General features: G+C 45.4%; 1 protein-coding gene across 1 annotated transcript; it reads right to left on the bottom strand.

Moving 5' to 3' along the window:
- Window positions 1-875: 875 nt before the first annotated feature.
- On the bottom strand, window positions 876-21,439 carry EIF4EBP2 (eukaryotic translation initiation factor 4E binding protein 2). Its single transcript, XM_040485267.1, has 3 exons — window positions 21,074-21,439; window positions 4,240-4,425; window positions 876-3,088 (listed from the first exon to the last, which is right to left on the bottom strand). The coding sequence occupies exons 1-3, from the start codon at window positions 21,216-21,218 to the stop codon at window positions 3,057-3,059; spliced, it is 363 nt and encodes a 120-aa protein (XP_040341201.1). The 5' UTR covers window positions 21,219-21,439; the 3' UTR covers window positions 876-3,056.
- Window positions 21,440-22,803: the final 1,364 nt, after the last annotated feature.

The raw sequence follows: 22,803 nt of genomic DNA, 5'->3' as shown, positions 1-22,803 counted from the left end.
AATGAAGACAGTTGGAAGGACAAACCCGAAGGTCGCTGCTCTACAATGTGCTCTTGAGAATGTGAGTGAGTGGGGATCTCGGCAAACCGTACCAGAAGGAAGCCAGACCAAGACAATGGGCGTCTCCTGCTGGAATCTGGAGGAACAAGGTCATTTCTCATTAAGATGGACTGCCCCCAAAGCACAGAAACATGGTTTCCTCATAAGGGCAACAAATGATCACCAAGATTTTAAGAACCATCTCATTCAAATGGTACCCTCAGGGGACTCCCTCCCCAAGGGACAGATTATTCATTCTTCTGGATCCGGCTTGCCCTGAAAATCATTCTATGAGGCACGGCACAAAGGTGCCGTCTGTTACAAGTTACTCTGTTGCCTTGTGAAATGATCTTTAAAATGCAGACTCACGGGGGTTAAGATATCTCTCCTAATAGTGGCCTCCAGGAGAGAATTGCACCAAGCAGTAAGGAACTCCTTGCAGAGAAGGACTAAAGGACTGGGCCGCTGCTCTATTACACAGCTGCTAGAAAAATGGCCTTCGATTAGGGAGCTATGTGCAGATTCCCCAGAATGGCCAAAAAGGGGAAAATGGCACCTTGATATTACCCAAGCTGGCATGTTTTCAAGGCACTCCCTGCTGCTCAGCAAGGAGGCCGGGTTTTCATGTGCAGCAATAAAGATCAAGAAGGGGGCGCTCTTCTGCTCGTGGTCCAACCAGCCTAGCGGGAGCTGGAGCCAGGTTCCACGGATGCCAAAGTCAGCTATGAAGAACGAGAAGCCTCATTCCCAAGGAATCATGCTCCTAGGGGACAAAGGGGTCCTGAGCAAACTTCCCATGCAAACTGCAGTGCAACTGAAGTTTTTCCAAGAGTAGGTAAAGTGAAATTTGGAGTTTAATTAAAATCAGAACAGGGATACGTTAAACAAACAAACAAACAAACAAACAAAAAATACTTTTCTGATCATCAATTTTTGAGACTGAAAAGCATCCCCCCCAATTTTGGAGATCCAGCTTATTCCTGAGAGACATCAACCATCACAAAAGGTTCACTCTTTGAACTATTCACATTTTGTAGTTAAAAAACCAGAACAAAGTTCCTCAGACATCCTTCCTCTCTTCTGTCTAAAATGTGTTTGTTAACAGGGTCTTTTCATAGCTCGAAAGAAAAACAAACAGCTTTCTTTCTTAGGCAATTGGCCTGTTATTCTCACTCTGGGATGTGATCTCTTCAGAGGGCTCAGGATACCACACGTAACCAGAAGTTCCCAGGACACCAGTGGCTACTTTCCTGGTGGTTCTTTGAGGGGACGGAGGCGTTAAGTCTTTCTACGAGGGGGTCACTCTCCCGGGATCACCATGCCAGTCAATAGTGAGGAGAGCGGGACAGGGAGGACAGGGAATGAAAAAGCAAAGGGTGAGGGAAAAGAATGAGGCTTTCATAAACAACCCACGGCAAGGAGAATGGTCCAGTTTTACAAACCACCCACTACAAACTGCAAACATGCACACCCAAAACTAGAGGGAGAAGCAAAGAGCTCATCAGGAATTGGGGTAGACAGAGGAGGGTGACACGGAACAGCAGACTCGCCTGTGGACATCTCTCACCTTCCTAACACTGGAAGATGTGTAATTAAAAAGTTGCTGTTCAAAACTGTATTGAAAACATATCTAAAAATAGGTCTGTAGTCATCTTAAAAATAAAAGACCCCTCCTCAGATAAGAGGAGTGAGATCTTATCAGATACCAACACTTGAGGTATCTTTGATGTATATCTGAAAAATGGCCTGGCAGAGAACAAGGTGGGAGGGAGGGCAGGAAGCGGGGAAAGAGAGGGACAGTTCCCAGTACGATGGGGAAGGCAAGAGAACCGGGGAGGGGGTGGGGGTGGCCACACACTTTTAAGCCCATGCTCATCTATCCCAGCAGCCTAAGCAGGTCCACAGAGAAAAACAGTTTCGTTCTTTTCTAAGAGCATTCTGAAAGTCACCTTTTAAACTCAAGACATAAGAAACTGCAATCAGAGACAGCAAACATCACAACGCTCAGTGGACTGAAAAGCAAGGACTACTGAGACCAAGCACCCCCGGGGTTCGCCACGCTCCCAAGGTCATTCTTCGGTGTCACCCAGCGGAACACGATGACCAGGCCTTCCCCAGAGCGCCTGTGTCACTTGGACAGGCCTGTTCCAGGAGCGACAGAACCACTCGGACGGCTCAGAGACAAGAGGACCGTGGGCAAGGGGAATGCCAGCAGGGAGGCAGGACAGGAGGAGAGCCCCGCTGCTCACCGCGGACGCCCTTCTCAGGTAGAGCTCAAACCTTTCTGCACCAACGTGCTAAGCGAAGGCCTGGGAAGCTGAACTCGGCTCTCAAAGACACAAGACACTCCTGCCAGAGGAAGGTGGGGAAGCGGGCCTCCAAACGGCACCACACAGGGATGCTACCAGAACGCACAGGCTGTGCTCTGCCCCTAAGGACAAACACCTCAAGGTAAAAGGGAGAGCGCGCCCTTCTCGTTTATCATTTCCCTCTGGTGGCTGTGAAGACCGAAAACCCAGATGCTTGCAGCTCTGAACCACAGATGGGAGACACGGAGGGCAGATAGAGGGTTAGAACATGCATAATGCTGAGCCCAGCAAACCTATCACTTCCCCAGGCTTCCCAGGCAGGCAATTGTTGATAGGCTGATACTTGATTTGGGATTAAAAGAAGAAAGAGGGGCCTGGGGGAGGGAGGAGAGGTTTTCTCAACAGTAAAATGACCACGGAAGCCAGAGTTGAACTGCTTTCCTCTGTGGGCTGCTTAGGTCTAGGGAAATATGCCAAGGACCTTGGAGCGAACTTGACTACCTGGGAAGGGGGACAGGAAACGGAGAGGAAATAGTCAGATGAAGCTCATCTTTGCATCATTTGGCACCCAGAGGAAGGAAGAAGGGGACGCGGGGGCTGTGACGCTTGCCGACACCGCCCCTCCTGTCTGCTGGTTGTTGGTCCTCTGGGCCCCATCCGGTGACACAGCCTCGGTGCTGCCGCTTTTCTTCTGATCCTGCAGGGCACTCAGATGTCCATCTCAAACTGAGCGTCATCCCCTAGTTAGAATCAAGACAAAGTTTAGCACAAAAAGGAAAAGCCAGGCAGCTCTTTTCTCTGCACGTGGGTCAAAAAATAATCCAAACGCTCCCATTCTCTGCTGCCTTAAAACAATGATTTGTTTGCTTTGGCTGGGCGTTTTATTTATTTTTTTTTTTCAACGTTTATTTATTTTTGGGACAGAGAGAGTCAGAGCATGAACGGGGGAGGGGCAGAGAGAGAGGGATACACAGAATCGGAAACAGGCTCCAGGCTCCGAGCCATCAGCCCAGAGCCTGACGCGGGGCTCGAACTCACGGACCGCGAGATCGTGACCTGGCTGAAGTCGGACGCTTAACCGACTGCGCCACCCAGGCGCCCCTGGCTGGGCGTTTTAATCTGGGAGGGGGAAAAGTGGCAGTCGGGGCCCCTGGGTGGCGGTTAAGCATCCGACTCCTGGTTTCCCCTTAGGTCATGATCTCACGGTTCGTGGGATCGAGCCCTGAGTCAGGCTGATCGCTGACAGCACGGAGCTCGCTTGGATTCTCTCTCTCCCTCTTTCTCCGCCCCGCCACCACGTGCCTGCTCTCTTTTGTGGTCTCTCTCAAAATACTTAAAACTGAAAAAACAACAAAAAAAGACTGGCAGTCGAACCACCCACAAGGAGGAGCATCTGGGGGAAAAAAATGCAAGTGAAAATCTGCCTAGCGACCCCTCCGTCTGCAGGTGGCAGTCCTGGAAAATGGGGGAAAGAAACCATATTGTTTCCCCTGGCACCACAAAAAGGACATTCTTCTTGTAAGCAACGGGTCTATTTCTGGGAGGCAATGGAAAAGGAACCTATTCGATTCTGTTTTCTGTGTGTTACTCCCAGTCCAATACAGCCCAGGCTAGGCAGTACCTGAGACCTGGTTTCATGACGCATCTTAAGGATTTACTATTCCCTGGTTTTGGATTTCCCGCCGCCCTCGGGTTAGATTTGCTTATGATTTAGAACACAGGATTTCCAGAACATTTCAATGAGCCTTGCTGATGGGAGGGGAGAACCTGAGAGACACATGAATGAATGTCAATTGTAACTGAGGCCTCGACAACTGTTCCACCCACAGCCGAATGACATTTGAGTTCCCAAGCGAACCCTCTTGGTCCCCCAAAACCAGCCCTCTCTTACCAACTGCCTGCTTCCTGTCATGATTGTTCAAGTTGTTCAAATTGTTTACTTCTACTTTGGAGTCTTCGATTAAGGTGCCAGGGCTGGTGACCCCTGGGATATTGGGCAGATGGCAGGGCGGGGTCTGAGCCATGGGAGAATTGCGACGATCCAACAGAAACTTTCGATCATAAATGATTCGCGTTCCTGGAAAACAAGGTTGAAGAGTCTGAAACGAATTAAGGGGTTCTCAACAGATAATACTCCCCAGGAATTTATTTTAAATTCCATCCAAACCTAGGCCTTGAGGGTTCACAGTTCAAGCAAACAGGCTAAGTTCTCCCCTCCCTGCCTGGGCCCAGGCTCCTTTGCCACTCATCTTTTAAGGCTCAGCCCCAACATCGCTACCTTTACAAAAAAAAAAAAAACCTTGAAAAAAAAAATTCTGCCCCCAACCTTATTCAATACATATCACCTATCATAAATGTCCAGTTTATCGATTTGCCTCTGTAAAGACTGCGATTTCCTTATGCCAGGGCTAGGTCTTATTTCTCTCTGACCAAGGTCCTGCCATGTAGAGTTTTTTTTAAGCTTATTTTTATTTATTTTGAGAAAGATACAGAGAAACAGCTGGGGAGGGGCAGCGCGAGAAGGAGACCGAATCCTAAGCAGGCTCCCTGCTGTCAGCGCAGAGCCCGACGCAGGGCTCGAACACACAAACTGTGAGATCGTGACCTGAGCCGAGATCAAGAGTCAGACACTTAACCAACTGAGCCACATAGGCGCCCCCTAGGAAGTTTCAAATGAAGTAATAAATAAGTATGTGAAAAAAAAAAAATCACCAACAGATAGATAGCTGCCTGTAAGTTAAAGGCTTTCTAAAGGCACTGAGGCCAACGTTCTTCCCAGACTGAGCTAGAAGGGGCAGCCCGTCCCTGAGTAGAAGCTAGAGTAGAAGAACTGAGTAGAAGCTAGAAGGGGCAGCCCGTCTCTACTTTACAAAACAATCTGCATACCAAGAAGTGCCACCAGAGTGTTTCACAATAGTTCCGAGGAGTGCATTTGACCTGACGAACAGTTAAGAAAACCTGCTGCTGCTGTCTCTTCTGTCATGGTCTTCCCAAGGTACTAATGGCCAGAAATAAGATCTAAAGCTAAGCAACAGGGGCACCTGGGTGGCTCAGCTGGTTGAGTGTCCGACTTCAGTTCAGGTCATGATCTCACAGTTCGTGAGTCGGAGCCCCGCGTCAGGCTCTGTGCTGACAGCTCAGAGCCTGGAGCCTGCTGCCGATTCTATGTCTCCCTCTCTCTGCCCCTTCCCCGCTGGTGGTCTCTCTCACTCTCTCTCTCAAAAATAAATGAACATTAAGAAATAATAATAAAATAAAATAAAATAAAATAAAAGTAAACAACAACTTAGAGGAGCCTGATGTTGGCTTAAGGTAGTGGATGCCTGGGGCTCTGCTGCTGATTCAGAGTACAGCTGGCTCAGTGATAAAGAACTTGGCCACCATTTAGCGATGTCTGCTGAAGGCGGGAGGGGAGAAGGGGGGGGATGGCAGCCACGCGCACCCGCCACCCCTGCCTACGGAACAAAGGGAAGTGAAGGCATCTTGCTCACACCAGGCTTAAATCCAGAGAACGAAATGGTTCGGGCATCGACGTTAAAAGCAATATTATATGAAAATGAGATTGTGTACCAAGTCATCCATTTAAAGAGGTAGAATGTAAACACCACCTGCTGCTCAATGCTTTTAAATTCTCAAGTGAAAATACTCCCGTCATAATAATGAGAGTCTGATTCAGGCAGATTTCCTCAAACAACACGTGACAGCTATGCCCCAGGAAACAGAAGGACAAATAAAACAGCTAACACGTCTACCTGAAATGTGAGGAAGCAGGTAGAAAAAAGCAACGCATTTATTGCAAGAGGAACAGAAACTCTGGACAGTGTTTCTAAAGAAGGAAGGAGATGAACATTTAATCTAAAGAAATGATACCAACATTACGTTAAAGGGCTGGAAAAGGAATTGCAAACTCAGTGGTTTTCCTGGGATTCAAATCTGTGGTAGTACCACGACAACACTTTCATGCAAATGCCAGGAAGTCATTTCTTTTCAGCTAGATGGAAAATAAGAGTCACACTAATGGCTTCGAGGTGAGAAAGTGGCCAGGGGACACTCTACCCTGCAATTTGCCCCCCTATCCTTCCTTTTACAACCAGAATCAAGTGCTAATAAACATATTCTCCTCTCCATAATACTACAACACCTGTCACAGGAAAGAATGACTAGGTGTCTCAGGATGGAAATGTTCTCTGATGGGCACCCATCAGCACATGTAGGCATCTTAAAACAAAACCTTTAAGGCTTTCAAACCAACTCCAAAGGATATCAATTTTGTTTTTACTACCTAGTTCCGTTAAAACTACACTGCACAGATAATCATATCTACAGCTTATAAGAGGTGAAAATAAAGTATCTAGCTCCCAGCCTCTACCTGATAAAGTACTCAGAAAAATGCCATGCCGTATTTGGAACCTATTAGGACAGTCTTTTTTCAAGTAACTGCATCGGAATCTTCTGGCAAGCTTGTTAAAAAAGATTCTATCTGAATCGGAATTCTTAGGGATTAGAATCTGGAAATCTGTATTTTTAAAAATTTTTTAAATGTTTATTTATTTTTGAGAGAGGGACAGCGTGAGCGGGAGAGGGGCAGAGAGAGAAGGAGACCCAGAATTCCAAGCAGGCTCCTGGCTCTGAGCTGTCAGCACAGAGTCTGATGCCGGGCTCAAACTCACAAATTGCAGGATCATGACCAGAGCCAAAGTCGGACGCTTAACCGACTGAGCCACCCAGGTGCCCCTGGAAATCTGTATTTTTAAGTTCCCCAGGCCATTCTTCTGTTCACTAAAGCGAAGAACACAGCTTCAGGGGTACCTGGCTGGCTCAGTCAGTGGAGGATGAAACTCTTGGTCTTGGGGTTGTGAGTTCAAGCCCTATATTAGGTGTAGAGATTACTTTAAAATAAAATCCTAGAGACACCTGGGTGGCTAAGTCGGTTAGCATCTGACTTCAGGTCAAGATCTCACAGTTTGTGGGTTCGAGCCCCCACGTTGGGCTCTGTGCTGCCAGCTCAGAGCCTGGAGCCTGCTTTGGATTCCGTGTCTCCCTCTCTCTCTGCTCCTCCCTCACTGGTGCTCTCACTCTCTCTCAAAAATAAAAATAAATAAATAATCCTTAAAAAAAAAAAAAAAAAAAAAGAACCCATCTTCAACCTTCTACCAAGAGCGTAGTAACAGTGATCCAAGAATAGATGAAACATTAAAGAAGTACGAGGAATTAGGAGGGGAATGATGAAAGAAAGGGCCTATCGAGGTCACCCCGACAGGTGAAGCCGAGACCCAGAGAATGACTTAATGGAGCTCACAGCAAACCAGAGGCAAAATTGGAACTGAGCCCATGGTCTCCAGACTCCCAGGGCAGCCCTCTTGCCGCTCGGCCCCAGTCTCTGGGCCGCCCGGAGTGGGGGCCACACCGTCCGCAGCGAAAGCAGTGGGAAGGTAACTGCCGCTTCCCTATAAACAGGGCGACGGTAGATGGTGCGGGTTTACACAGCAGACCCCACCCCGCCTGCCCTAAGCACGGCTTTTCCAGAGGGAAGAGTGGGATGCCGGTGGGGTTACTGCCCCCTCAGGAGTGTGACAGAGATGGGCAGAGGTGGCTTCTGGGTTGTTTTTTTTTTTTTTGGTCTTCTAGTTTGCCAAGGCCTGAGTACTGACGTTATTTGATAAATTAGTTAATCCGGTTTTGTGTACGTGACAGAAATAAACAGTTTTGAAGGTCCCATAGTCTAAGAAGTCTATTTCAGACTAGTAAACGGGGACTTGCAGACTACTGGTAATAAAGGAGGTGCTGGAGAGGATAACCTCTGAAGGACGGCAAGGCACAACCCAGGTCAACAGCTCTAATTACCCTAAGTGCTTTTTTTGTTTTGTTTTTTTTTTTGTTTTTAGTTTACTCACTTATTTTTGAGAGCGAGCGAGCGGCGGAGAGGCAGAGACAGAGGGAAAGAGAGAATCCCAAGCAGGCTCCACACTGTCCGTGCAGAGCCTGACTCGGGGGCTCGAACTTACAAACCATGAGATCATGACCTGAGCCAAAAATCAAGACTCAAGAGGCTTAACTGACCGAGCCACCCAGGCGCCCCTGGTTCTTTCATTTTTAAGGCTCCACGAGATCAGCAAAGGCTGCAAACTTCAAAAAGGAAGTCTCCGAGTCCTAGAGGGGGCTAGAATCAACCTCCTATTTTTACTCACAGGATGACTGAGACACAAAGGCCCGCAGCCCAAGCGCGGCAGGACTCTCACCACAAACCCAAACCCAGCAGAGCGGCTTTGCATACGCCTCGCTCCAACCTTGGAAGAATACCCGGAAAAGTTGGAAATCTCTGGTTCCTGGTTTAACGAAGACACATGTCTTACGTCCCATCTCAAATATAAATTCAGAACAAGGACAGCAAAAATTCACCTTCAACCCTCTTTGCTTTGAAAAAAATAAGAACTATAGTAACACCTTAAAAAGGCATCTGGAAATGATGAGGAGTCATTCTGGATGGCAGAACACTTAGTTCAACTTTCAACAAGTGAATAATGTGAATTATTTTAGATGGCAATTTTCTGTGTACAGATTTAAAACTTTTTACCACCTTAAACAGAAATCAATCCAAGCCTTTCTTGATGAAGTGGGGTCGCGGGCGTGAAGATCACTTCATAAACTGCGCTGTGGCCCACGAAGTCTCCGGGCTCATGCGCCTTATCTGCCTTCCACTGCACAGCCACACCAGCGCCCCTTCCCTCATCTGTAGTCCCTCCCTCACTGTTAGGCCTCTGAACTGCCTTTTTCCCTCCAAATCTCAGTCAGCTCAGGCTGCACAACAAAATACCACAGACTGGGCGACTTAAACAGAAAGTCATTTTCGCACTTCTTGAGAAGTCCAAGATCAACATGCCAGCCAAGGTCTGTTTCTGCTGAGAGCTCTCCCCTGGGTGTGTGGACAACCACATTTGCATTGTACCCTCAGATGGGGCAGGGTGGGGGAACAAGCTCCCTGGGGCCTCTTCTTACATGGGCACTGATCCCATCATGAGGGCCTCGCGACCTTATCTAAACCTAATTACTTCCCTTGGCCCCATCTGCAAAGATCATCACCTGGAGGTTAGGACTTCAACATATGAACTTGGAAAAGGGGGCACACCTTCTATACCCATCCTAACTCGATGCTTCTAACCTTGTAGGGCCTTCGAAATCAGCGATATGCTTATTAGAAGGCCATGTAAAATAAAAGCAAACAGGCTGAGGGGGACCCGATGGCGTTCCAATGAAAGGGACGGAGCTTTAGTGGATGGACTTTACACATTTGCTGTGTCACCTCCACTTTTGTTCATAGCTAGGTTTCCAAAGAGTGAGATTTCACTGTGAGATGTTCTTCGACTAACATTCAACTTGCAAGTTGGAACAAGATTATTCTTATTTCTGTAGTACGCCAAGCTTGGAAACTCTGGGGAGGAGATGGTAAAAAAAAAAAAAAAAAAAAAGCACAGGATAAAAGCAAGCTTTATATTTCTAAGTTATATACTGGCAATAACCCATGCTTTAAAGAACTGTAATTGGACCAACTAGGAAATAAGTAGTAGAGATTCTAAGATAAACTTTGAAGAACTTCTAAGACCTTGCAGAGATGAAAAAATACATTTTTTTGCAGCTTTACTGAGCTATAATTCACATATAATGTATTACAAGTATATAAGTTTTTAGTGTATTCACAGAATTGTGCAACCATCACCACAATTTTAGAACACTGCAATCATCCCAGCAAGATAACCCATAGACACATGTAGTAATCCTTCCCCATTGTCCTCTGACCTCTACAGCCCTAGGCAACCACTGTTTTCTGTCTCTACAGATTTGCCTATTCCGGACATTTCGTATAAATGGAATTATACAGTATGTGATCTTTTGTGACTCCTCCTTTATTTGCGTATGTTTTCAAGGTCCGTCCTTGTTTAGCATTTATCAACACTTCACTTCTTTCTATTGCCAAACAATACTCCATTACAGGTATATATCACATTTTGTCCAGGAATCAGTTGCTGGACAACTGGGTTGCTTCGACTTTGAATAATGCTGCCATTAAGCATACACCTACATGTCTTTGTGTGGACATGTTTTAATTTGTCTCGGGTGTATACCGAAGAGTAGAATTGCTGGATCATGTGGTTAACTGTTTAATCTTTTAGGAACCATCAGACTGTTCCAAAGTGGCTCTACCATTTTCACATTCCCACCAGCAGTGAGTGAGGGTTCCAATGTGTACACATTGCAGGCAACACTTGCTATCTTTTTTATTATAGCTATCTTTTGGGTATGAAGTGGTATCTCATTGTGGTTTAAGTTTTTATTGAAATTCCAATTAAGATGCAGTGTAAAATTAGCTTCAGGTGTACAATACAGTGAGTCAATACTTCCATACATCATCCTGTGCTCATCCCAAGTGTCCTCAATCTCCATCACCTATTTCACCCATCCCCCCACCCACCTTCTCTGTGGCAGCCATCAGTTCTCCATAGTTAAGAGTCTGTTTCTCGATTTGCCTCCCCACCCCACCCCCATCCCCGCCTTTGCTCATTTGTTTTCTTTCTTAACTTTCATTGTGGTTTGATTTTATTTACATTTCCCTGTTGGATAATGGTGTTGAGCACCTTTTCATATGCCTATCGGCCATTCTGATGTACAATGTCTACTCAGATCCTTTGCCCATTTTTTAGCGGGTTGTCTGTCTACTATTAAGAGTTTTTTATATCCACGAATACAAGTCCCATATTGATCTATGATTTGCAAATATTTTCTCCCATTCCGTGCATTGCCTTTTCACTTCCTTGATATTCTTTGAAGCACAAAAGTTTTTAACTTTGATGCAAGTCTGATTAATACCCTTTTCTTCTGTTGTGTTTTTGGTGCCACGCCGAAGAAAACTATTTGCTAATCAAGGTCATAATGATTTGTGCCTATGTTTTTTTCTAAACGTTTTATAGTTTTAGCTCTTAATACATTTAGGTCTTTCAGCTGTGGGATCAAGTTTTTGTGTGTGGATATCCAGTTGTACCCAGTAACATTTGTTGAAAAGACGATTTTTCCCCCATTTAATTGTTTTGGCATCCTTGTCAAAGACCAATTGGTCATTAATTGTGACAGTTCATTTCTGGACTCCCAATTCTATTCCACTGATCTATGTTTATCCCTATGGCAGTGTCACACTGTCTTGATCTGTAGTAATTTCAAAATGTGAGTCTTCCAACTTTTTCTTTTTTTGAAATTGGGCTATTTTAGGTCTCTTAAATATTAAACTTTGGGTCAGCTTGTCAACTTATGCGAAGAAGCCAGCTGGGATTGTGATGGGATTGTGCTGAACGTGTAGATCAATTTGGGAAGCACAGTCATCTTAACAATGTTGTCTTCTGATCCATGAAGGTAAAATGGCCTTCCATCTTATTTAGGGCTTCTTTAATTTCTTTCAAGAATGTTTTGTAGTTTCCACAGTGTAAGTTTTGTGGTCTTTTCATTAAATTAAAATCCTACACATTTTATTTTTATGTTGTCAGAAACGGAATTGTTTTCATTTTTGTACTGTCCATCAAAAGGGTACAGAAATACACTGGTTTTTGTATACCAATCTTATAGCCTGTAACCTTGTTAAACTCCATGAGTTCTAAGTGGATCTAGTTGTTTAGTGGATTCCTCAAATACATTTGATTTTGAATGCAAACAAAGCGAATTAATTCAGAAGAGACGACACCCTGAAGAACTGGAGTCTTAAGTGATGCCATTAATATTCTCAAATATGGCCAGGGAAAATAGAAGTACAGAAGCATAGAATTTTAAGTGCTTGAATTTTAGATCGCTGCTAGTTTAATTGTAGCAGATACAGAGCAAAAATGAGGAATCAGGCTGTCAGTGGGTAGCTAAGGATCTATGGTGTGATTTAAAAGCACCTGATCATTCAAAAAACCAAAACTATTCAAAGAAAAACATTAAGACTCAATTATGAATAAAATGGCAAGAAAAAAAAGCCCTTTGTTTCCTTTGTCACATATTGTGTTTACCACGAGATTGTATTTTTTCCAGGAAACAAACTAAAAAACCTAAAATGCTCAAAGTCTCTCATATGTGTCCCATGCAGAGGCATACAGTTTTCTGAGGCAAGAAATTCCTGGTAATTCACATTTCACCCAAACTACCTGCCACATTTATGTCAGGCCAATTTAATGTCAACCAGTCCGGCCACAAGTGACTAGAAATGAGTTAATCCTGAATTCCTGAAGAAGGAAAACGAAAGACCACACAAGAAAGTCAGACCTTGAATATAGCATTTTTTTAATGTTTATTTTTAAGAGAGAGAAAGACAGGGAGCACGAGCAAGGAGGAGCAGAGAGAGAATTCCAAGCAGGCTCCACACTGTAACACAGAGCCCGATGCAGGGCTCAAACTCATAACTGCAAGATCACGACCCGAGCCAAAATCCAGTTAGATGCCTAACCGATGGAGCCACCCAGATGCCCCTTGAATATACCATTTTAAAACGGGGCATGATTCTGATCAACTGATGGGAGTGTTAAAAAAAAAAAAAAAAAAAAGTATCTATTTCACCTTGACCATGGACGTTTTTCCTTCTGGTGAGTTTTCTCCGTTTCCTTTTCTATGAAAATAATCACACCCCTTGGTTCTATATGGAAAACTTAAGAACCAAAATATCATATACGGTATACACAGCTTTCAATGATTATAATCAAACTATAATAAAAGCGAAGCAAAATAAACACAGGAGAGTATACAAATGTTACAGGCCCTGATATTGCAAAAATTATGGAAAAGTTGACCTATCAGGGGAAGTAGAGGCAGGACGGGTGGTATAATTTCATATAGCAGAGAGCTAAATTGACAGATTGAGACACGGAGGTTTGGACTCCATTGTTTTGCACTTTAAATAAAGGCAGCTACCAGAGGAACCAGAACCAATAATACAATTTACAAAAGTTGGTAGATGGAGAGGAGGGGAAATGAGAGGAAGAAAGTAATGAAAATGTTCGTCTTTCGTAACAGGGAGTCAGAGGTATTATCGAAGGTTAACCAAGAAACTGTGGCACACATATGTATGGCAACAGTGATAACCAACAGAAGCACTATACACAAAAACTGTTAAAAGTAGTTGTCTACTGGCATTTTACTTTGGATTTTAGGTGCTTCTGTTTTAATTTTTATTTTTCTATTTTATTTTTTAACTGTGCATATAATACTTCGTTCTTCATGTTTGTACTTCAGAACAAACAGGCACTTTTCGATCTAGGTTAACATTAGATATTTATAAATTTTCTTCATCCCTTGATGACCAGTTACTAGGATAAATCTGATACCTTGACCCATTACTTTCTAGATGCTGACATTACTAGGAAAACATAAGAGTAAAAGTTCCTTTGGCGGAGAACAGAAAGGCGGGGGGGGGGGGGGGGACTTCTACCCTTTGATCTAAAAACTAGTGATTTTCAAGTGGCAAGGAACAAGAAAGCCAAAGAAAGAGACCCAAAATTACACTTGCCAAGATGGTTAGGTACATAAACAAGGTCATTCAAGCCTAAGGGTCTCTTTCAAGACCAAGTAACTTAGTTTAAGTAATTAATCCAGGCATTATGCTATAAACATCCAAGAAATTGTATTAACTTCAAATTAAACCACCTAGAGAAGGGCCATTGTAATGCGGTTAACTGACAGAGTAGTAGTTACTGTACTTTCACAGAGTCCCCATCATAAAATTCTGTTCAACTAAGGCTGCTTGCTGTATTAGAATTAAGCATCCACTCATGCAAAATGACAACTCAGAACAAGAAACATCAAGTAACTTGCCCAAATCGCATAGCTTGAACAAGCTGGTGACAAAATCTTCCAAAGGCTGAGATGGACCTACACCTCCATACAACAGTGTCTCAAGGAGGAAGGGACAAGGACTCAAACAGGGTGTCCCTCGGGGGATTTTTTTCTACATCCAAGAGAAAATCTTTCTCAGCAAACCCTTAGCAGATTTGCCCCTACATCTCATTTGGCCAGAACTGGGTCAGATGCATACCAGACGAGACACTGGGGGAAGCCATGACTGGTAGCCATGGTGCATATCCTGGGGCTTGGCACACTGCCACTCTATAAAAAAAAAAAATGTCTGTTTAAACCTCTGTTCTTCAGGGAGGCTCTGGATGAAAAGACAGACTCCTAAAACGCTCTATGCCAGATAACCCAGAGGAAACTAAAAGCTGCTCAAGCCAGCATCCTCCAGGTATGCTGATGATGGCCAAACCACATTCAGTGTGTGCAAACAAGTCCCTAAAGGGATAATAAAATCGAGAGGGACAATTTTTTACATCAACAGAAGGCACAACTGGAGCCTCAGAATCTTATAACTTAGTATGACCAAAGTCTTATGGCTAATGGGAAACATCTAAGATGTGTGAAAAGCCAATCCCACTATCCTTTAACTCCAAGTCTCAATAAGTGGGAGCAAAGATTTTCAAGATATTGTCAAAGGATGGCTCCCGGCCCAATCACTTAGGACATGGTCACCACAGAACACACGCCCAAGGCTGAACGTTGATAATGACCATGCTCCTATCCTGAAGGCCTCGTGTTAGAAGAGGCCTTAGAGATCATCTGGCAAAAGCCTGTCATTTTCGACACGAAGAAACTAATATCCAGAGAAGTTAAAAGTATTTGTGAAAGGACATACAGTGACACAGGGCTCAGGAGACCAACACAAATAAGCTAGCGTGCTAAGCAACTCTGGTGTTCTTGAGTCTCAGCTGCAACATGAGTTGGAAAGATGATCTTTTTAGCTAGTAACAGGTCCAAAACGGTATACAAACCACAAGCTAATCTTAAATAAGTGCCAAATGATTTTAAGTCTGTCTAGCCTTGACCATCAGAAAATCTGGGTCAAAATAAAGTACATCAAATATGCAAAAATCCTCAATCACATATTAGCACAACAAATTTAGCTACATACAGAAAGGGCTATATACCATGACCAAGTGGGATTTATCCCAGGAATACGAGGCTGGTTTAACATCCAAAAATTGACATAATACATCATGTCAACGGAATAAAAAACAGAATCACACAATCAACTCAAAAAGTGAAAAAAAAATATGCATTTGACAAAATTCAACCCCCTTTCATGACAGGAATAGTCAACAGACTAGGCATAAAAGGGAACTTCCTCAATCTGATGAAGGGTATCTATGAAATTCCCCAGCTAACCTCTTATCTAACGGTGAAAGACTAGATGTTTTCTCTCTAACACTGAGAACAAGTCAAGGGTGTCCGCACTATCTTGCCACTTCTGTTCAACATTGTACTGAAAGTTCTAGCCAGAGCAATTAGGCAAGAAAAAAATAAAAGGCACCCAGATAGACAAGGAAGAGGTGAAACTATCAGTATTTACAGATGACATGAGCTTGTCTATAGAGAATCCCATGTAATCTATAAGAACTGAATTGTATTTTCCAGTCAGTCTGTCCTTGCTCGCTAAGGTTTTTACTTTTTTTTTTTTTTTAATTTTTTTTTCAACGTTTATTTATTTTTGGGACAGAGAGAGACAGAGCATGAACGGGGGAGGGGCAGAGAGAGGAAGACACAGAATCGGAAACAGGCTCCAGGCTCTGAGCCATCAGCCCAGAGCCTGATGCGGGGCTCGAACTCACGGAGCGCGAGATCGTGACCTGGCTGAAGTCGGACGCTTAACCGACTGCGCCACCCAGGCGCCCCGTGTCCTTGCTCGCTAAGGTTTTTACTTTCTTAAACCACTCGATGAAATGAAGAAATTCTGTTTGTCGGGGCATTCATCCTAAAGATACGAAAGATTATTTACTTAGATGTAAACACTCAGATCTCTGAGCTTTTGGCTTCAAGCTACAGCCTGAGAACAGGTGAAGGGGCCCTTCAAATACTAGTCACCCTTGGGATGGACAGCTGTCGGGTGTTAAAACTCAGGTTCTAAGGGACCTTCATAAAACAAAGTTCCATGATGAACAAATTTGAAAATGGAAGTCTAGGCCTTACCTATTCAGTAAGTTGAATGGCCGCAATTCTCAACTGCCTTTTATTATAAATGACTGAAGTAGCGAAAATCTTTTAAACATTAGTGTTTTCATCCAAATACTTGGAAGCCAAGAAAAAGGTCTGCCACTCACCAACAAACTATTCTCCTGCTCAGGCTGTCTTCCTCTCCAACCAGATGGACTAGCCTACTGCACATTAACTGTACCACATCTGATCCGCAAATCTACACACACACACACACACACACACAGACACGTGATCAAGCCGACGCTGTGGCCAAACCATGCAAGACCCCTCTTATAAAATTGTCTTTAGGACTCCAGTCCTACAAGTCTTTTGTAGTAACCCCGCTAGTGCCGGTTTACAGATTCGCCACTTTGCCCTCTTCCTACTGCCCACAACAGGCCTCAGCAGAACTGAAGGAGCTGTGCACAGCGCCTTGGTGCATGCTCCCCTCCTCCCTGGTCAGACCGCTTCTGGCTTAGGACAGACATTGCTATAGGCCTTCAGGATGCAGACTGCTGCCTCCCCCACAGGCTCAGAATTCAGTCCTGCGGGAGCCGAAATGCACAACATAAAAACCGAAGTACATCTTCCTTAGTATACGGTTTGGCAGCTGATGAATACGAGACTACAGCTGAATCGCCCACAGAATGACAAATATGTTAATAATTAGCATTATTCTGAGACGAGTAAATGCCATCTTCTTCAAACACAAGGCAGAGAGACTGAATGCCTTTCATTATGTTTTTCATGTACTTCTCACGTGTAATAATGAAGTTCTTTGGTTAATAATGAAGCTAGAGAGCCAAATAAGTACAGTTGTTGGACGTTTAGAAGGTTTTGGCCTAGAATAAACCCAAGCCCAGGTCACAGACAGTCAGATACTGGCCTTCCTTCCCCAAATCTACACACAACTCCATTCGTCTCCCAAGAAACAAACCAGATGAAAACTTAGGACTCCCACCCAATACTCTTATTTTATTATAGCTCACTCCAAGTGGATTATTTCCCCTCCTTCCTACCTTCTCCTGTATTTCCAGACCTTCCAATGGCCTTCAGGTAATTCTGCCTCAATGAACCAATCACAGCAACTCTCCAGCTGGCAGAGAGGAAGCCCAGCAGCGCGAACAAGATTTTAGACCATCAGTTAGTTCCCCTCTGGTGCTCTTGTCATGGCAACAGCACTTTTCCACAGCTGATGAGGATGTTATGCAGGAAAAGAAAGGCAGAAAGAAAGGCTAAAAAGAGTTCTCTATGTTTCTGCTCATTTCCCAGAGCACAACACCCCCAGAGGGAGAAATTTCAGAACTTACGAAAGCATTAGCTCCCTTCCAGCTAACCAAAGTGTTATAAAAGTGAAGACAACTACGGTAACTTTCCCTTCCATTGGGGCTAGATGTAGTGTCTCAAAGGAAGAACCAAATATCATTCTCACTCCTCCAGAGGCAGATAAAACAAAATAAAATCCAAGGGCATTTTTTTTTTTTTTTGGCCTTGAATTTACTTAAAAATTGTCCTCCTTAACCATGAGAAAAGGTACTCTTCCAGCAATCTGAGAAACCCAAAGGTCACAGAGCAAGTTGTGTTTCCACCCACCTCTCATTTCCCAAACCACAGGAAGGCAATTGTGAGAAACCTTTTCAAGGATAAGCTGTATCCTCTGATTGCCAACGAATAAAGGACTCTCAAAGGAGGAGAAATTGTAAGTTCACTGTGTTGTGAATGTCCCTGCCCAGTCTGATCTTTTAGGGCATTCAGCACATCAACTGTTATCCTGGACTGCTCCAACATGTGTATGACACTCCAGAAGGTCTCCAGAAGTCTGAGACAGGACATGCTAATCCCCTTCCTTCCCACTAAATAGAGACCGCCAATACAAACCTACTATCCTTTTTCTCAATGTTTTCACATGTTAGCACTTGATTCTATACGTCTTTTGTTCTAGAACGAAAAATCTTATCACTCCCCAACCCCTTCAAGATTTTACGATCATTCAGAGCAAGGACTGCATTTCCTACTTTTGTCTGTGGTCCTCTTGTGCAAAGCACTGCACTAAACCCACAAAACTCATTTAAGATGCCTAACCACATTAATTCAGGTGCCTGGAAGAGACCAAATAACCAACTATCTTACCCTGGTTCAATTACATGGTGGGAGAGAGAGGAATGTAACAAGAGAGATGAACAAACCTTCAGAGGATGGGAAAATTTCCAAAGGGGGTAAATTTAATTAGTAAGTACTGTACATCTAAACAGCACTGAGTTAATAAGTGATTAAATCCAATCCCAACAGTGCTATATCCTATAAACACATTATGTAAGTCTTTGTGTTAAAAATCCAAAGAAGGGGCGCCTGGATGGCTGAGTCAGTTAAGTGTCTTGAGTTAAGACTCTTGACTTCGTCTCAGGTCATGATCTCACGGCATCAGACTGAGCCCCGGGTCAGGCTCCTCGCTGGGCAAGAAGCCTGCTTACGATTCTCTCTCTCCCTCTGCCCCTATAGACGCGTTCTCTTCAAAAAACAAACAACAAACATCCAAAGATTACAACCTGCTCTACCAACAAATACAAGTTCAATATGATACATAAGCCAAGATGACAAGTATTTAAATGAGACAAAAAAAACTAACCCTAACCCTAACCCTAACTATCTGGAGACAGGCTAAGCGATATTTGAGAAAGCAGTTGTGGCTGTGTAAGTTGGGAGGAAGGGTAAATGAATCAGTATTTCTGGCGGACTCTTTCCAAGCATTTTAGGAACTAATCCAGACTATGAGACAGGCTTCTATCTTTAAAGCAATTCTTAAGGACTATGCCCTTATTTTTAAAAACATGGTAGCCTGGTTGGTTGAAATACGCCCAAAGGGTACCCCCTCTGTAAGTCTTCCTTCAGGGGAAAAATGATTAATATATAGCTAAAAGTTTAGTTCCTCTCCCACATAACTAATAGCTGAGTGCAGTTGTTCCCATGACATATGTTCTCAACTGCTGAAGGCACAGGCATTTACTGACAAATAGCACAAAGAATCCTGCAAGAAGCCACATATCTCTATCACCTTGGAAAACAATACCCATTTCTTAAAAGCTGTCAGTTCAAGTTCAGGACAACTCTATATGGAGCAGATACTGGTCTGCAAAAATCTTTCAGGATCAAAAAGCAAGACCTCAGCACGCCCAGGGGCTGGCCTTGAACACATCAGGTCAGGAGAGAGGGTTGTCCAATGAGGCAAGTGGCCTCGCCAAGTCAGCTGACTGGCCTGCAATGTTAAAACTTCTTTACTCCACACATATTGAGGAACTCCTCCTGTTTGGGTCATTTTAAAGTCTTCCATGTCCCCCTCTCCCCCCACAGTGGCCTGGATGGATTCCTCAGTAGAGTGCTCTTCCCAGATTTTTATCCCTTGTTGTTGGCAAGAAGGTCTTCCTACTCTATGGGCCTTGCTATTGTGCAACCAATTCAAGGATCGCCCAGGCCTAACTGCACCGGGTTGATTGTAGTACAGCTGGTGAGCCGGCCCACGGGAACGAAGCTAGCAATCTCCTAGGGCAGGGGCTGCAGCAAAGTTCAACCCTCTCGAGAGGCCACGCCATCACCAAAAGAAGGCAAAGTTCCGAAGTTAAACTGAAGCGCCATTCCCTTCAATAAGGTCCCACGAGATCGCTCTCTAGTCTCCTCCTCCCTCTGGAGAACAGCCCAGTCAGGGTACAGACAACCTTTGAGCTCCCTTTTCCCGTGACCAATTCAACATGCTTCACCTCTACCCCAGTGTTCTTCCTTGTAAACAGTTCCTGGTCATACTTCGAAAAGCAATGCTCAGGAAACTCTACCTGCACTGCCCTTGCCCAGGGTCAAGCAATCCCATCGACCCGAATGCCCTTCCTCACAATGCCCTCTTCGTCTATCCCCAAAAGCGTCACCGCCAAAACCCTACCGTTAGGGCTGCCAGTGCTCCACCACCCCCTTGGCTATTACTTGAGTTATTTCTTTAGCATTCTCTCATTCTCCCCACCTAGCCTGGGGATTCCCCCCCCCCCCCCCCCCCCCCCCCCCTCCGTGGGGCCCCGTCCAGCAAGTAAACAATGCTGTCAAAGCAGGATAACGCTGGGCGAGGCGTCCAAACACTGCATTCCAGCCTCCTCCCGCTGTTCTAAAAGCAGCAAAACAAGTCATCTCAGGGTCCCAGGAGCGAATTACTCTGCCCAACTTCCTTTCTAAAAAAGCCCGGGAGAGAGCTCCAAAACCAAGCCCTGGTGTGCACAAATGCACAATATACAAGAAGCAGAGGCAATGCAGGGTGAGAGCAAGGCCAACTATAGACCAGTTTGCCCAGGAGGAGGCAGAGAGGGGGGAGAAAACTGGGTCGAGTGCGTAAAGCTGCCACGAAGCGGGAACAAGGGCTTTTTTCACCGCCCCCCCCCCGCCCCCAGCGACGGGAGAGCCACGTTCTCAGAGTCGGCGGCGCTGAATCGAGTTGCAGCCAAGAGATAATGCGAAGTTAAGGTTCCCGAAAGCAGTCTCCCGGGGGCTTCCGCGGAGCTGGGGCGGGGGGGGGGAGGGGATGGGGGACTCCGGTAGAGCTGCGGTGGCCGAGGTGGCCCAGCGTGGACACGCCCTGAGTTAAAGGCCCGCGGCGGGAGAGCGGCGGAAGAAACCGGCTGCAGGCTCGGGGCCGCGGCTGGGCGGCCGGCGCTCACCTCCCGGCGTGGTGGAGAAGAGCGTCCCCCCGGGCGTGGTGCAATAGTCATGAGGTAGCTGCGCGGCGTCGCTGATGGGCACGGTGCGGGTGGGGATGGCGCGGCTCTGGCTGGGCTGGTGGCCGCTGCCGGAGGACGAGGACATGGCTCTGGGCGCGGGCTCTCGGGCTTTGTCCGGCGGGCGGGCGGGCAGGCGGCTGCGGCGGCGGCGGCGGCGGCTGGGGGCCGGGGCTGCTCGGGCTGCTCCGGCGAGCGGAAGGGCGGGCGGGGCTGGGCGCGCTCCGCTAGCTCCTCGCTCGCTTCCTCTCGCTCCCTCGTCCCGCTCCGCTCCCGCCGCCGCCCTCTCAGCCGCCGCCGCCGCCGCCGCCCGATCCTCCGGCCTCCGCCAGCAGCCTCAGCAGCAGCAGCAGCAGCGGCAGCAGCGGCGACGACGACGACCGGAAGCGGGCGAAGGCGGGAGCCAGAGGGAGTTCGGGGAAGCGGATCGGCGGAGGTGACGTCGCGGGGGGCGGGGCGAGGGGCGGGGCGGGCTAGGGGGCGGGGCGAGGGCGAGGAGGGACCGAAGACAGGCGAGCCGGACGCAAGTGGGTGGGAATCTACGCGAAGAGTTTGGCAGCAGCTCGAAGGTCGGCCCGGAAAACTTAGGTGTTGTTTGTTGCTGTTGTTGTTTTGTTTCAGATTGCCAGTCAACACTACTTTACTTGAGCCAACTTCTGTTTTCTAGCCACGTAAACAAAAGTGTAAGTTTACTTTTAATTGCTTCGTATTAAATATAGGCAATGCCCGCACTATGTATGAGGAAAAAAATCAGAGCTAGAAGGTTAAGTACTGTCTCCCAGTTTCCCAATTTCCCTTTCCCGGGTAAACCATTGGTACCAGCTGTGTACTTGTGAATCCTTCCGGAGACAGTCCTTACACACACACATAATGCAACATATAAACATTAACAAAAGAAACATTAATAATTCTCCGTGTCGCAAGGATTATTATTATGTCAGAGAGAAAGGAACCGAAGCACAGAGAAAGGTTGAGAACACGAGGTACCTGAAAACTCTAGATTTGGGACGCCATTCTTTCCTCTAGGGGTTCTCAAACTTTTCAGTCTCAAAGTTTACATTCCTAAGAATTATTGAGGATCCTGAAGAGCTTTTGTGTGTGTGGATTATATCTGTTTATAATTGCTATATTAGAAATTAAAACTGAGAATTTTTAAAATGTTCATTAGTTTATAAAATAATGTCATTACATGTTAACATGACATGTTTATTTAAAAAATTCTATTTTCCAAAACAAAAAGAAATCACTGAGAAGCGTGGCATTGTTTTACTTTTTGGCAAACATTTGAATGTGTGTTCCATAGAAGTCAGCTGGAGCCTCACATCTGTTCCTGTACTCAAACTGTTGTGATGTATTATTTTGATTCAAGTCTGTGAAGGAAACCCAGACTCCTACAAGTATGTCCTTAAAAAGAGGAAACTTCACAGAACCTTGGAAGGGGTCTCAGGGACCCCCAAAATTCCAGACCACTCTTTGAGGACTGTTGCTCTAGGCAGCATTGTCTCTACCCGCAACATATCCAAGATGGAATTGAAAAGAGAATCATGACTACCACCAGATATCTACCATCATTCCCATTTTGCGAATAAGGAAATTGAAGCTACAAGATATTAAGTGTTTAGCCAGAGTAAAACGGCTACTACCTCACTACTGAGAGAGCCAGACAGTTGCTT

This window comes from Herpailurus yagouaroundi, unplaced genomic scaffold, assembly GCF_014898765.1.
Source record: "Herpailurus yagouaroundi ecotype Mexico unplaced genomic scaffold, PumYag 163, whole genome shotgun sequence".
NCBI lineage: Eukaryota > Metazoa > Chordata > Mammalia > Carnivora > Felidae > Herpailurus > Herpailurus yagouaroundi.
Note: the sequence above shows the minus strand (reverse complement) of the source record. Positions and strands in the feature narration are given on the sequence as shown.